Here is a 14,891-nt window from a genome sequence, read left to right on the forward strand (position 1 = left end):
AGAGACTCAAGATGTGCAAAGCCCTGGGTCCATCCCCAATGCTGTCACCAAAAGAGAAAGGGAGGGGTGTGGTGAAAGAGAGGGATGAGGAAGGGAAGGGAAAGGAAGACCTGGGGAAGGATCATTTGAGCTCAGATTTGAGGTCAGTTCAGGCAAGGCAGTTAAGACACTATCTTGAGCCAGGCGGCGGTGGCGCACGCCTTTAATCCCAGCATTGGGGAGGCAGAGGCAGGCAGATCTCTGTGAGTTCGAGGCCAGCCTGGAAAGGCGCAAAGCTACACAGAGAAACCCTGTCTCAAAAAACCAAAAAAAAAAAAAAAAAAAAGACACTATCTTGAAAGAAGGAAGAGAAAGGAAACCTCGGGTTTGGAGGTGTAACACCATGTTAGAGCATACGCCCATCCTGAAGACCTTAGCTTTGATTCCCCACATCAAAAAGTAAAGTATCCGAGTGTGGTGGCCGAGGGAAGCAGAGGCGGGAAGGTCTCCTATCCGAGTGTGGTGGCCGAGGGAAGCAGAGGCGGGAAGGTCTCCTATCCGAGTGTGGTGGCCGAGGGAAGCAGAGGCGGGAAGGTCTCCGTGAGTTCAAGGCCAGGCTAGTCTACATAGCCATTCTAGGCCATCCACTGTGTCTCCAACAGAGAAGTAAACAAACACACACCTCAGCCCAGGAAAACTGAGGCAGATGCCAGGTAGCTTGGCCAGCATCAGGAAATCCTATCTCAAAACAAACAAAACTGAGCTAGTGGGAAAGGAAAATATAAAATCAAATGGCCCACTGTTTATTCTGGGACATAGGAGAAGAGTCAAAGTCTCTGAATTTGTTTAAAATTATGCTAAGGGTCTGACATACTGTCACACACCTTTAGTCCCAGCACTCACTCAGGAGGCATAGGCAGGTGGATCTATGTGAGCAAGCTCCAGGCCAGCTAGGGCTATATAGTGAGACTTTGTCTCAAATAATAAGGACAACAACATTACTCTAAGGGTTAAGAGTGTAGTTCTGCGGAGTGTGTGCCTACCATGCTAGACCCTTCGTTCCATCCAGAGCAAAAGAAAGACAGCAGGGGATGTAACTCACCGGTTGGTAGAGAGAGCATTTGCCTAATTAATATGCATGAAGCCCAGGGTTTAATACTCATCGCCAAACAAATCAGGTATCCTTGACACAAATATTATCAGATTACATCGCTGAATTTGAAAAATATTATGCTCTAACCAGTTTAGTCCAGAGTCAGGGTTCATTTTAGCATAGAATCTGTCAACATAATTCATAATTGTAACAAAATACAGGAAAAATTTTATGATCAAATCAACAGGTGCTGAAACGTATTTGATTACATTGCAACTGCCATTCCTTAAAAAGTATTTTTTAATTAAAGCAGAAATAGACTGGTAATAGAATACCAGTGAGCTGATTTTTTTTTTTTTTTAAGACTGAAAGTTGGACTGAGGGCCTGGCACAGACTGTACAAGCTACTGAGCTGTATGGCCAACAGATCAATACCATAAATAGGTAAGGGTTAAGACCATTTTCAGTTGGAATGAAAGCTATACAGGGCTGTCCACTAGCTTTGGTTTTTAATGCACTGGAGAAGGTCAAAAGAGGCCAGAGAGATGACACCGCCCTTAAGAGCTCTGGCTGCTCTTTCAGAGGACTGGGATTCGATTCCTAGCACCACATGGTGGCTCTTAACCATCTGTAACTCCAGTTCCAGGCCATCCGATGTCCTCTTCTGGCCTTCTTGGGCACCAGGCACGGCATGAATGTGGTACACAGATGTACATGCGAAACATTCATACACATAAAATAAAAATAAATCTTAGCGATTGAAATTGAGATTGATTCACTCTCAAAAGAAAAGCCCATGTCTGTCATCCCAGTGCCTGGGAGGGTAGGTGCAGGAAGATGGAAGCAAATTGGAGGCTAGCCTAGGCTACATGCATCCTTATTTCAGAAAGCGAGGGTGGGAGGCTTTTATATTTTTAGATAGAGTTTGTAGCTCAGGCTGATTTCAAGTTCCCGTTGAAGGAGATTCAGATGACCCAGAACCTCTAGTCATTCTAGCCAGCTGGCCTCCATCTCTGAGTACTACCAGGTTTGTCGTTTTCTGCTTTTTTGGTTTTGGTTTTTTGAGACAGGGTTTCTCTGTATAGCCTTGGCTGTCCTGGAACTGGATCTGTAGACCAAGCTGGCCTTGAACTCACAGAGATCCACCTGCCTCCTGTGTGCTGGGTTAAAAGTTGTGCTCACGAATACTAATTACTAGTCTTACACAGTGGAAATTAACCTGGGGGGCCTCGTGTGTGCTAGGCTTCTGCTTTGGGGATGGGAGAAGCAGCAGGCATTGGAGTTGAACTCTGGGCTTCACACGTTATGTTCTCTCCATCGAGCTGCACTTCCAGCCACAATTATCACAAATGTCTAGGCAGGTTAAGTACCGAGGCACAGGCAGTAGTGGTTTAAACTAAGAGTGAGGATTGGGCACAAAGCTCTACAGTATAGCATACTATCATCTAAAAGGTCTTGGGTTCAATTCCCAACATTGAAAACTAGAAAAGCCAGGGGATAATGAACTCCGTTTGCTCTCAAGTCGTTTATGAATGTTCTTGTCTCCTCCAAGAGAACTTCCCTGTGGAGCCCGACACCAGACCACTCTCCTTCCTGGAAGCACGGGTCTGTCTTGTACGACAATTTCTCATGTGCATCTATTAAACCGGGGGCCAAAGGCGCAGCCCTCTGCATAGTGTGCACTCTACTCAAGGTGCCTGACGTCCACACAGAGGCCCTTCCGAGAGCTAACCCAGTGCGCATTACCTTAATGACAGTGAGAGAAGGGACCCGATGCTTGGCCACTGGAAGGCAAAGGTCACAGTGGGAGTCCATGCCCAATGAGGCTCCAGCAACCCCAGCATCACCTAACTGCATCCTCCAGTCATTTCTCAGGATCATTCCCAGTTCTCAGGAAAGGACAAGCACTCGAGGCTTGTGTATGATATATATTTATATATATAATCACTCATTTTATTGTACTTTATCCTTTTTACAGCAGATCTGACACAGGCATTAAATAACTGCGGGGGAGCCACTGGGAAGATGAAGGGGCGGGAGAACCCGGGCACACAAAGGAGGAAGACACAGATCCAGTGGGAGAGAGGAGGAAAGGAGCCATTCGAGTGTGGGATGTGGGGGCCGCATTGTTAACGGAGAAGGCGGAGGTTAGGAAGGACAGACAAGCAGAGGAACCAGAGGAAAATGCCTCTACAACTGAAGAAAACTCAGAGCAGGAGACTCTTACTAACATTCTAGGGAGTCAAAGGAGTTGTTTGTTTGTTTGTTTGTTTGTTTTTTAAAGGCAAAAGAGTCTGAAAGAGATGGAGCCCAGAAACTCGGAGCTGAGCCAGAGGGGGGTGTCTGAAGCTTTCAGGCTGGCGTGCAGAAAGGGAGAAGCCAGTGATCAGTCACTAACTTGCCAGGAGAAGCCAGAGCGAGCGTGGGGGTGGGTCGATCGGGGCTCAGGGAGTCCCCCCAGGCAGCTGACGTTTCCAAGGTGGCCACTGGGGATGGAGCCAAGACAGCAGCCCCTCCCCCCGGGCTCCCTGGGAAGTAGAACTTGGAAGATATTCTGGGAAGGCCAGTGGGGGAAGGGAGTCAACAGTTAAAAACAAAGTGGATATTCAGCCCAGGTCAAGCCTGACTGTGTAGGAGCCGTTTGGATGACAGGAGGGACCAGGGAGAAGTTCAAGTCTAGGCCTACTAGAGAATTTTCTAGAAGAATTAAAGACTTCTCTTCCAGTCCTCCTTCCCTAGAACATGGACTCATAATTGGGGGAGAAGAGGGGTGTGCCAGGAAGGAAAGAAAAGGCCACAGAACCTACTCAGTTACAAATGGCTGTTTCTCAGAGGGGACAGGGTCGGGGAGGGGAGAGGAGGAGACAGACCTGCTGGAGGACGCAGAAGTCAAAGCCACCAAGATAGGGTGACAGAAGTGTGAAGAGATAAAAGGAAAAGCGGCTAGAGCCGTGTAAAGTGGAAGCACATTCATCTCTGGGAAGCAAAGGGCTGAACGGGAGGGGGCAGGGGGGGCGAAAGGAGGGGCCTGTGGTGAGGGGAGGGGCCTGTGGTGAGGGGAGGGGTCTGTGGAGGGGAGGGGCCTGTGGTGAGGGGAGGGGCCTGTGGTGAGGGGAGGGGCCTGTGGTGAGGGGAGGGGTCTGTGGAGGTGAGGGAGGGGCCTGTGGTGAGGGGAGGGGGTCTGTGGAGGGGAGGGAGGGGCCTGTGGAGGGGAGGGAGGGGCCTGTGGAGGGGAGGGGGAGAGGTGAGTATATAGGTGGGTGGGTTCATGGCCATTTTCTATAGCTCTCCAGGGATGGGAGTAGAAATTGAGGCAAGAACTATAAGAACATCTCACTCATAAACTCAAACTAGAAAGAAAGAGTCCAGCAGAGCTGAGGCCCTTGGGCATGCCAGGCATGTCCTCCATCACTGAGTAACAGCTCCAGCTCCTGACTAGAAAGCTCCTAACTCCTCTCCGGCCATCCTGATAGCCCATCTCTCTGTCTCTGGCTAAGCTAAGGTTGGGAGATTTGGAAATCGTGTGGACATCAGGCTAGGTTGAGAAGTTGAGGCTTACAGGGATGTGAGGCTCAGACAAGTCATAGCTCTGTTATAAAAAATACCTTTGGGGTGGGTGAGGGAGGGATCAGGCAGGGTCAAGGACATTCCAGAAGCATCCACAGGAAAGTGGGGAGAGGGGGAGCCTCAGGTTTTGTTGATTCGAAGTTTGAAGGCCACACGGCCAGCAAACTTGTCTCTCTCATCGTCTGTGGCGATATTGGCAGCGTTAATGCGGCATTCTACATTCACCTCCACATTGGGGGTCACATTCAGGAACTTCACGGCCACCAAGGGCTGCGTATAGTTCACCTAGGTCAGAAGAAGACAAAGACTTAAGCCTCTGGTGTGGTGGCCTCTTCCCCAAGATCCCCGTTTTTTTCCCTTCAGGAGCCACCATCCCTGGGACTTACATGGAATTTTTTGCCATAGTAGGGAAAGTACATGAGGTCAATGTTGCCATTGGCAGGGAACATGACGAAGTGGCCAAGATTCTCAGCATCTTCATCCCTCTGTGGGGGTGCAGGATGGGTTAAGGAGAGAGGATGTTAGGATCAGCAGGCACTGGAAGAGCTCACAAGACTCCCCTTGTACCACCTTCACACCAAATATTCCTCTCAAATTTGTTTTCTTTGAGTTGTGTTATCTGCTCTGTAGGGGTGTGTGTGTGTGTGTGTGTGTGTGTGTGTGTGTGTGTGTGTGTGTTTGCACATGTTCTTATCTGCATGTCTACAAGAAGGAGCAGCCTGTCTCCGATCAGACTAGATTGCCTAAGGGTACTAACAACACAGTGGAGGCTTCTACTCGACTCTCAACCCCAAGTTCTTACCCCATCCTTGGGAATCGGTCTCTGGAGCAGAGCCAAGAAAGAACAGATAAACAGTAAGGACTCAGTAGGAAGATAGGAAGGGGAGGCAGCAAATTTCTAGAGTCGGGTACAGGGTTCCAAGGACAGTTTAGCTGTAGCAAATGGTGCTAAGCGATCAGCAGCTACCAGACATCTAAAGGGAACTGGGGAACAAGGCAAGATGGAAGAAACATGGACAGCTGAGATAAAAGAGAAGGTAGATAGATAGGGAAGGAGCCAGAGGCCAGGGCTTTGGTGCAGGAGGGGGTGGGTCTGCCTCCAGGAGAGCAGGCTTCTGTATCCTAGAGAGAAGCAACAGAGCTAAGAGCCCCTTAGAAGGACAGCTGCATAAGCCCGCTCTTACCCCCTTGTCCCTAGAGTGTTGGGGCCTCTGAAAGCAAGAGATGGGGAGATCTGGGTGAAACACTCAGAAACCATGAAGTACAGACAGGTCGGCAGGCAGGGAGGGCCCACACTCACCTTCCCAACACAGGTCACGTTCATACTCTGATTGGCCCCTGCATAAAAGTTGATGACCTGAAGAAAGGAAGGAGGGTGGAGTTAGAGGTTGCCATATCTTGGTACCCAGTCTTCCAGCTCCTGAATTCAGCTTCCAGCAGCCCCACCTCTTACTCAGTACAAACAACCAAAAATCTCTTTAATGCCCACTAACCCCAAAGGACACATTAGTTAACAGATGGTGGCCCCAGCTCCCTCCTTCATTCTCCCTAGGGGCCAAGGTCATGGGTACCCGGTTCATTTTGATGAAGACACAGGGCTGCCCAGTGCTGTAACCATAGTGGGTAGGATCCCCAATGCCAGAGCAATTGCCCAGCTGTGTCCGGTTGAATTGGCAGGCACGCTTTGGATAGTTGAGAACCCCATTATCTGGTTGCTCATAGTATCGACCAGGGCGGCAGACATCGTTCTTTTGAGCTTGGATGGAGTCGTTGTAAGCTAGGAGGTGGGAGAAAGAGTCAGAGGCCTGATGTTCCCCTCAGGGTCCCCGGTTCCTCAAGGTCCTAGACTAGCCCCCACACTCACGTTCTAAGAACTTGTTGAGCTTCTGAACATGCTGCTCCCAGCTTTCAGCGTCACTGATGTTGACAATGACATCAAGGTTCTCAGTCTTGGGACGAATCATCAGGCCTAGAGTCAGCATGGGTAAAGGTTGGGGTCATATACGAGGAGGAACACATCAAGGAAACAAAACAGACGTGAAGGACACCAGGGTACGCATGAGGTAAGGATATGAGATTGCCTTCATGGGAGGGCAATCTCCTACGACATTTGCCAATTCTCCAGACCACACAACTACCAGCTGCAGGGTACGGGAAGGAAGGTCAGGTTCAGGAACTTCCCCTCAAACTCCTGGAAAGAACTAAGTTCCTCAAGAGGGCTTGAAGACAGGAGTTCCAATGGCTGGTAAGGGAACCTCTTCACTCACCTGGTGTGGCCAGTCGATCCTGGTACTTGGGAGTATGGTCAGAGACGGTCTGCAGCATCACCCACATGGTGAGGGTGAACATGGCCGTGAGGAAGCCATAGAAGACGAGGTAGAAGAGGAGGATGAAGGCTGGGATGGAGGAACTGGAGTCAGCAGGTCCCACACCTCCTTTAGAACCTCACCTAGCCCACCCACCCCCACCCATCCTTTTTCCTCTCAAGCTGTGCATGGGATAGCCAAGGAGCGACAGGACATCTTAGGGCCTTCCCCTGGGAGCCAAAGGAAACACGCTGGAAACAGGCGGAGGCCAGTTCCAGCCCTGACTCCCAGCCTCCTCCTGGGGCACAGTGAAGTCCGACCTTTTGGAGGCCACAAGAGACCCAAACTGTAGTTGTTGTGACAATTCCAAGAACAGGCCACTGTCATCCTGCCCCTAATTACATTCCCAACTTCTCAACCTGCACACGGTCCCTGAAAAGGCATAACTGTTCCTGATGCACTGGGACTCATGCTCAGAGGTATGAGAACACACTGGAAACTGGTGAGGCCACTGTTCTCAGCCAAGTTCTTACCACCTTAGACCAGGCTCCCAGGACTCCAATAACAAGATATCTCTCTCTCTCTCTCTCTCTCTCTCTCTCTCTCTCTCTCTCACACACACACACACACACACACACACACACACACACACACACACCCTGTGGAAGCTACACTTTGGAAGCAGCTCCTGAAATGTGGGGGCTAACACTGGCCAGCTACAAAGACTCATCCTAGTCATAGTCAAGAAGACAGACTTCCCTAGAAGCCTTCCCTGGACATCTTATCTCAATGACTCCCCTCCTAGGCCTCCTGTGAGAAGGACATGCTATTCCAAGCACCCTGAGCTATCAGTCTCTCCACCTCAGAAGACACAGTTCTTCTGTGGAGTCTTCCGATTGTCCCAAGCATTGATTCATTGATCCTTGACATCCCAGAGGGACTCTGGTTCCTTGAGGAAAAGGGCTGCATTGATCTCTTTCCACAGTCCCCTAAGTCCTAGGTGGGTGGTCTGATGAAATTGTGTCCAATCAATGCGGATATATTGTAAATTATGTCACACAGGATCCCTTGTGCTTTAATTATCCAGCTTGGCAACTGTCTTTTGCAAGAATGTCACCCTCACCTCACGCATGCCCATCAGCAGACCCTAGCTACATAAAAGTCCTTGCACACCCCTAAGGTAAGGGCAGACAGCTCCCCCAAGGCATCAGAGTCCCATGGAAACACCCAGCCTGAGGATGTATCCATCACAGCACAGTGACCATTTCTCCCTCCGCCTCTGACATCTGAAAACATCTAGCCTGAAAGAGTGTCATCCCTCCTGGCAGCCCCCGACCCACAAAGCAGCCACAGAAGGCTCCAAAGGCCCAATGGTCGAATATAGACAAACAACGTCCGCTGTTAAGAACGCCCCCCCCCCTGCTAGATCCGCCCCCTCATGAATGTTCCCAGGGTCCAAGGGGGTGGGTGAGAGCTAAAAATAGACGCGGTTGGCTAGCTAGTGAAAGCCAGAGGGAGAGTTAGGGCACTCTTCGGGGAGGGGGTGAAGACCGTGTGCAGCCGGCAGGGCCGGAGCCGGAGCGGGAGCGCCGCAGCACGGACACGCGCGCAGAACCCGCGACCCCCCGCCCGAGGGGGCTCCGCGGGGGGCGGGCAGGCGGCAGTGACCTACTTTCTCCGCCTCCGCAGCGGCCAGCCAGAGAGATTAGACCGCTGATTCGGGGCCCCTCCCGGTCCAAAGCCCGGCAGTGGGGGCTGGACGCCAGGGACCCGGCAGGGGAGCTGGGGCGACGCCCGCGGGACCCTGCGCCCCAAAGGCGTCGCCGGGCGGTCAGCCACCACCTTTCCCGCGCCAGCCCCGCGTACCCCAGCTGGTCCCGGTGCGCCCCATGAACTGGTGCGTCCGCGGGTTCCACACGAACTCCTTCCACTCCTCAACCACCTGCCCGCAGCTCTTCTTCTCTTTCTGGATGACCATCTTGGCGGCACGGGGCGAGTCCCGGCGCGCTGCGGGGGGCTGCGGAGAAGCGGGGGCGTCGCACGCTGAAGCCCTCCACGCACCCAAATGCGCGGGGAGCGAGGCGAGGGCGACTCCACTCAGAGATGCAGCTGCTGCAAATTCCGGGGAAATTCCGGGGTGCACAGCCACTCGCTGTGGTCTGCTGGCAGCGTAGCGGAGGTGCGCCGCGGCTAGGCCCCCCCCCCCGACTGCGATAGAAAGGGGGGCTGTCTAAACAGGGAAAGATAACCAGGGGGAGGGATGCCAAGACAGCTTCACCCTACACACCGCCTAGAAGCAAAACAAAAAAGGGGTGCAAAAAAAAAAACCAGACGGCTACACAACGCTGGCGAAATGCAGAAAAAGCGGGGTGCAAAGAGGCAGGGAAAGATGGGGGAGGGAAAGATGCCGCCCCGAAATCCGAGATGCAAGGAGGCTGTGGAACGCGGCAGGTGGCCGATTAAGGCTCCTCCGACGAACGGCGACAGCCACACCACAGTTGGCCCAGCCAACGGGAGCTGGGGCGGGGACAGGTAGTCGCGGGGAAACAGGCAAAAAGCGGGGAGCCCCAGGCGGAGGCTCCGCTCCTCAGCAGTGCGGGGAGCGAGGTTCCTGCGCACAGTCTTTATACTCTGTGACTCTGAGGGTGTCCGCCCCCTTCCCGCCCACTCCCCAGGAACCCCGCCTCTTCGACGCTCGCCCAGGAGACCTCATACATATGTAAATAGAGAGGGGGACTGGACCCGCCCCCTGAGGCGTCCTTTGGTCCCAGAGGGTTCTTTCTTACCCCTGACCCCAGGTACTGTCCCAAAACAAGGTAGGACAAGAGGACAGAGGGTGTGTCTGGGTGGCCTAGAGGAAAAGATCACACTCAGAGGCTCAAACAGAAAGACAAGCTCTTACGTACTCAAAAGTGGGGGCACGGGGCAGGGAATTTAAAAGGAGACTAAGATAGAGTTACTTCGAAAGCCTCCGGAACAGAGGACAGAATGTGAGAGGAATAAAGAAAAGCGCCAGACGCCAAGAAACTAGAACACACAGGGAGGGATAGAAGTCACCACAGGATGCCCTGAGCCTGAGCTCACTTCCTGCCCTGAGCGGCCAGAATTACCCTGCGACTTAGCTCTACAACTATTAGCCCTCCAGCACCCCACCCTGGTCTGATCTCCCCTCCACATTTGCCTATTTGGGCAAATCATTGCGGAAGCCGAACAACTTCTACTTAAATTCCAATACCCGCACTTCTTTCTGTGGCAGGAACGCCACAGCCCATAACTTGCAGGGCTGATTCTTTTCTTCAACTGGCTCTGTACATTGGGCTGGCCTTGAAGATATCCTCCTGCCTTTGTCTCCCCAAATTTATAAAAATAGGCCATGCCGAGCTCGCGGTGGTGGCCCAAGCCTTTAATCCCAGCACGAGGGAGGCAAAGGCAGGTGAATCTCTGCGTTGGAAGCCAGCCTGGTCTACAAAGTGAGTTCTAGGACTACACAGAGAAACCCTATCTTGAAAAACCAACCAAATTAACAAAGAAAAAGTCACGATGATTTGTTAGTGCTGTTGGTGGTGATGGTTTTTGTTTTGTTTTGTTCTTGAGACAGAGCCTCGTTTTCCCCAGGCTGGTCTGGAATAGCCAAGATAAATTTGTCCTTGCATCCTGCCTCACCTCCTGAATACTGGGATTGCAGGTGTACACTGTCATTTCCAGCTCAGGTTGGCCTTGAACTCCTGATCCTCTTTTTTCTGCCTTCTGCATGCTGAAATTACGGGTGTGCATGACTATGTCGGATTGTAATTTCAAGTTTAATCCAAGTATCATGGAAGTAATTCTAGCATTTTAAACTGTGGAACGACATGACTAAACTCAATAAGCATATCAGGCATGGTGACAACATCTGGATCCAGCTATTGGGAAACTGGGGTAAAAGGGTTGATTGAGGCCAGGAGTTCAAGGCCAGTTGGAACAACACAACTAGACCCTAACTCAGAAAAAAGAGCCAACTATGCTAATCCATCCTAGTAATCCAAACCAAAGGCACAAAGATAACATTTGAGGCCAACCTGGGCTGCAGAAAGAAATCTTGTCTCAAAAACAGTCAATGTGTATGTGTGTTGGGGGGGGGGGTGTTATCCTGGGAGAGCTGGATGTGAGTAGCTATTATCAAAATACATTGTATATGTGGAAAAGGTTCTCAAAGAATAAATAAAATATTCTATTATATATATTACTCTCACATCCACAATTGTGTGTGTGTGTGTGTGTGTGTGTGTGTGTGTGAAGGCCAGGTTGGCTAGGAGACAGCATAGGGGAGAGAGGTGACTGGCTTGAACGAGGCTCTCCAGGTGGAAGACAAAACAAGAGAGAGAGAGAAAGAGAGAGAGAGAGAGAGAGAGAGAGAGAGAGAGAATGATTGAGAAAGAGCACACAGTGGGGAGAAGGCATTGAGTCCAGGCGGCACCTGAAATTTTCTCCTGAGCAAATGGATCATGAACTTACTTGTGTGCCCTGTCTATGCAACTACATTGTAAACGTCCCCTCCCCACACCCCAGTGCTGAGGGTTGAAACTCAGTGCCCTAAACAGAGTAGACAAATACTCTGCCACTGAGCTAACTAGCTCCCCAACCCTAGACTCTACACTTTTTGAGAGTAGGCCTTTGTCTTAGCAAGATAATGCTGGTTGCTGAATTCAGCTTAAGTATGCAATGGCTTCTTCTGCAGAAACCCCAGGACAGCAGCTTGTTCTCTCCACTAGGAGAAAGCATTAAAACGGACAGGGACACACACACACACACACACACACACACACACACACACACGCACGAAAAACATGGCAAATACAGCCTGTGGTGGCCTCCAGCTTCTCGGCCAAGTCTCAACCCTGAGCACCAGGCTCACTTTCTTAGAAAAGAAAGGGTGAATGCCTTCTGGGCACTAGAGATAGGTCTGAGTAAGATGCCTGTCACTCCCTTTCCTAGTCTTCTGGAGGTAAGGAGTGGGCAGATGGGGGGAGGGGGGAGGTCTGCACCAAATACCTGACCCATACACAAAGGGAGACAAGCTGAGAAAGGAAAGATCCAGAAAAGCCTGGGGTGGACCTGGGGGACAAAGAACCATTAGCGACCCTCCAACCTTAAGGCTGGGGCAATAGCTCAGTGGTACTGTGCTTGCCTCTATGCACAGAGCCCTGGGTTCGAGCCCAAGCGAACGAGGAACAAGAGGAGGGAGAGGTCCTCTCCTGGAACCTGCCTCCTCCATCCAGGATCTCCAGAAAGGAAGGAGGGGCTAGGGGATTGGGCAGCTGCTGCTCCTCACTGCCCAGAGGCAGAGCCAGTCTACAAAGGTCTATGCCCCTTCATATGCACATAAGTCCAGGATCTAACCTTTTTTTTCCATTATTTACTTGTGTGTGTGTGTGTGTGTGTGTGTGTGTGTGTGTGTGTGTGTGTGTGTTTGTGTGTGTAGAAGTCAGAGGACAACCTGTGGGAGTCAGTTCTCTCCACCCTTTTTTTATGTAAGCTCTAAGAATGAAACTCAGGTAGTCATGCTTGGTAGCAGCTTGGTACCCGCTGAGCCATCCAGTCCTAATTCCAGGACTTAGATGAATGAGTTAAACAAGGTGGCTCTTTGCAAAGGCAGAGACTAGGAAAGCTCAGTTTTTGCAAGCTGAAAGCAATCCTCCAGTACAGCCCGTGATAGAGAACACTTACCTTGCACATGTGAGATACTAAGATCTGTCCTTAAAACTCAAAAAAAAAAAAAAAAAAAAAAAAAATCTGTGGATGGATAGTGGTGATGTTCTCGAAGCATGTAAATGTCCTTTATGCTACTGAAATGAACCTGGCAATGGTTAGGGTGGTAATTTTTATGTTGCTCGTATTTTATCACAGTTAAAACAAAACAAAACAGTAAGATAAAACACAAATGTTCCTGCACTGACCAGATGGAGCCCAGACTCTCAGCAGGACACACCAGGCCTTTCATCACATGACCCAAGGAGCCTCGGCAACCTACCTTCTTTCCATCTGAGTCTGCCCAAGGCTCAACCCCACGACAGGCTCTTCCTGGTTCTCTAGATTCAGCAGCTCAGATTTACTCACCAAAAACTAAATGTGTCATTAACAACAACAATATAACTCACATTTTGAGCACTTTTGATATGCCAAGCACTGGAGTAGATATTTTTACCTACATGATTCTATCAAACCTTTAGAGCACTCCTAGAGACAGAGTAAAGCAGACTTCTGTGAGTTCTAGGCCAGCCAGAGTTACAGAGTGAAACCTCGTCTAAAAGAACTAATAGTGAGGACTAAGAGTTGATGTCATTTATTCAACTTCATACATCTAATAGATTACCCTTTTGATATTCCCTGATGAAATTAATATCTAGGTTCCCTGGTACCTCACAGCTGACACTGATTTGAGGGATTTTGTTTTTCTCCCTTGCTTTACTTATATATTTATTTATTTGGGTTTTTCCAGACAGTGTTTCTCTGTCCTGGAACTCAATCTGTAGACCAGGCTGACCATACCTGGTGCTTGGTTTGTTTGTTTGTTTGTTTGTTTTTCCTTTTAGATATCCCTGCTAGGAGCTGGGAATGTAGCTCAACCTTAGAATATTCTCTCAGCATATCCATTGTCCCAGATAAAAGTGAGGTACGATGGTCTATATGGTGAGTCCAGGCCAGACAGAACTACATGGTGAAACCCTCCCTGGAAGGAAAAAAGTAGAAACATAAAGCGTATTACAGCCTGGTATTGTAATTCAGTTGGTAGAGTACTTGCCAAGGATGCACAGAGCCCCAGCACTGTGTAAATCTGGCATGGTGGTGCACATCTGTAATCCCAGCACTCAAGAGGTGGAGGCAGGAGAGCCAGGGATTCATAGATCATCTTCAGCTACAGAGTTTGAAGGCAGCTTGGGTGACGTGAGACACTTCTCAAAAATAAGCTGTAGTTTTGTTTGTTTTCAGTGACATTTTACATATGTATCTCTCAACATCCAGGGGCTCCGGGGACATTATCAAGCCTTCTTCATCCTTAGAATTCCTGTCCATGACCTAACACAGTGCTTGGCATCCTGTCAGCAGCCAGTAAATGTTGGCTGGAAGAAAGAGAGAGAGGACAGGGGCAGGCAAGGGGGATGGAGGGAGGGAGGGAAAGAGAGGGGCAGTGGACAGAGTGGTGAGTGGAGTAGGCCAGGCCTTGAGGCTTCAGGGTGTGCTGCCAATCTGGAAAGTTCCTTTTTTTTTTTTTTTTTTTTGGAGTGGGGTGGGTGTTGGAGAAGGCAAGGGATGGTGAGCAGGCACAGCAGATGCCCTTGGAGGGGGCTTGGCAAAGTCTGTGTCAAAGCAAAGTCAGTCTTAATGAAAGAGTGTAGACAGCTTTGGACGGCGATCAGGAATCCTGGAATCTAGGGCAGGCTGGAGAAGAAAGGTTGGGGGCATAGTGTCCTGGAGAGGACAGGGTGGAGGCATAGGAGAAAAACTAGCCCCTGAGACATTCTGAGCACATAAAGTCAGGAAGTTGCCACCCAGAACACAGGCCTCCTTGATGGATGCCCACATGTACACAGGCTCTTCAATCGACTCCCCACTGGCTCACACCTGAGGCCTCCACTGGGTGACTTCTCATTACTCCAGTGACATTACCCCAGAGGCCTTTCCTGACCTTCTGATGACCCACCCCACAGTGCCCTTTCTTCTTCCCATACTCTGTCTTGGCCTTTACTCCCTTTATAGCTACTACTCAAATGATGCTTTCTGGAGAGCTATTTTATTAGTTTTTGTTTTGTTTGAGACACAGTCTCACTATGAAGCCCAGGGCTAGCTTGGAACTCACTATGTAGCCCAGGGTGTCCTTGAACTCACAGAGATTCTCTTGCCTCTGCCTCCCAAGTGTTGGGGTTAAAGGTGAGCACAGCACACTGGGCCTGATTTTTTTTTTTTTA

The 14,891-nt window shown here is 50.2% G+C and overlaps 1 protein-coding gene across 1 annotated transcript; it reads right to left on the bottom strand.

Moving 5' to 3' along the window:
• Nucleotides 1–4,262: 4,262 nt before the first annotated feature.
• On the bottom strand, nucleotides 4,263–9,553 carry Atp1b2 (ATPase Na+/K+ transporting subunit beta 2). Its single transcript, XM_036196434.1, has 7 exons — nucleotides 8,812–9,553; nucleotides 6,907–7,035; nucleotides 6,504–6,608; nucleotides 6,211–6,416; nucleotides 5,940–5,996; nucleotides 5,026–5,124; nucleotides 4,263–4,924 (listed from the first exon to the last, which is right to left on the bottom strand). Exons 1-7 carry the CDS (start codon nucleotides 8,921–8,923, stop codon nucleotides 4,760–4,762), a joined length of 873 nt encoding a protein of 290 aa, XP_036052327.1. The 5' UTR covers nucleotides 8,924–9,553; the 3' UTR covers nucleotides 4,263–4,759.
• Between the last annotated feature and the right edge of the window lie 5,338 nt (nucleotides 9,554–14,891).

The sequence above is a fragment of the Onychomys torridus genome, chromosome 8 (assembly GCF_903995425.1).
Source record: "Onychomys torridus chromosome 8, mOncTor1.1, whole genome shotgun sequence".
NCBI lineage: Eukaryota > Metazoa > Chordata > Mammalia > Rodentia > Cricetidae > Onychomys > Onychomys torridus.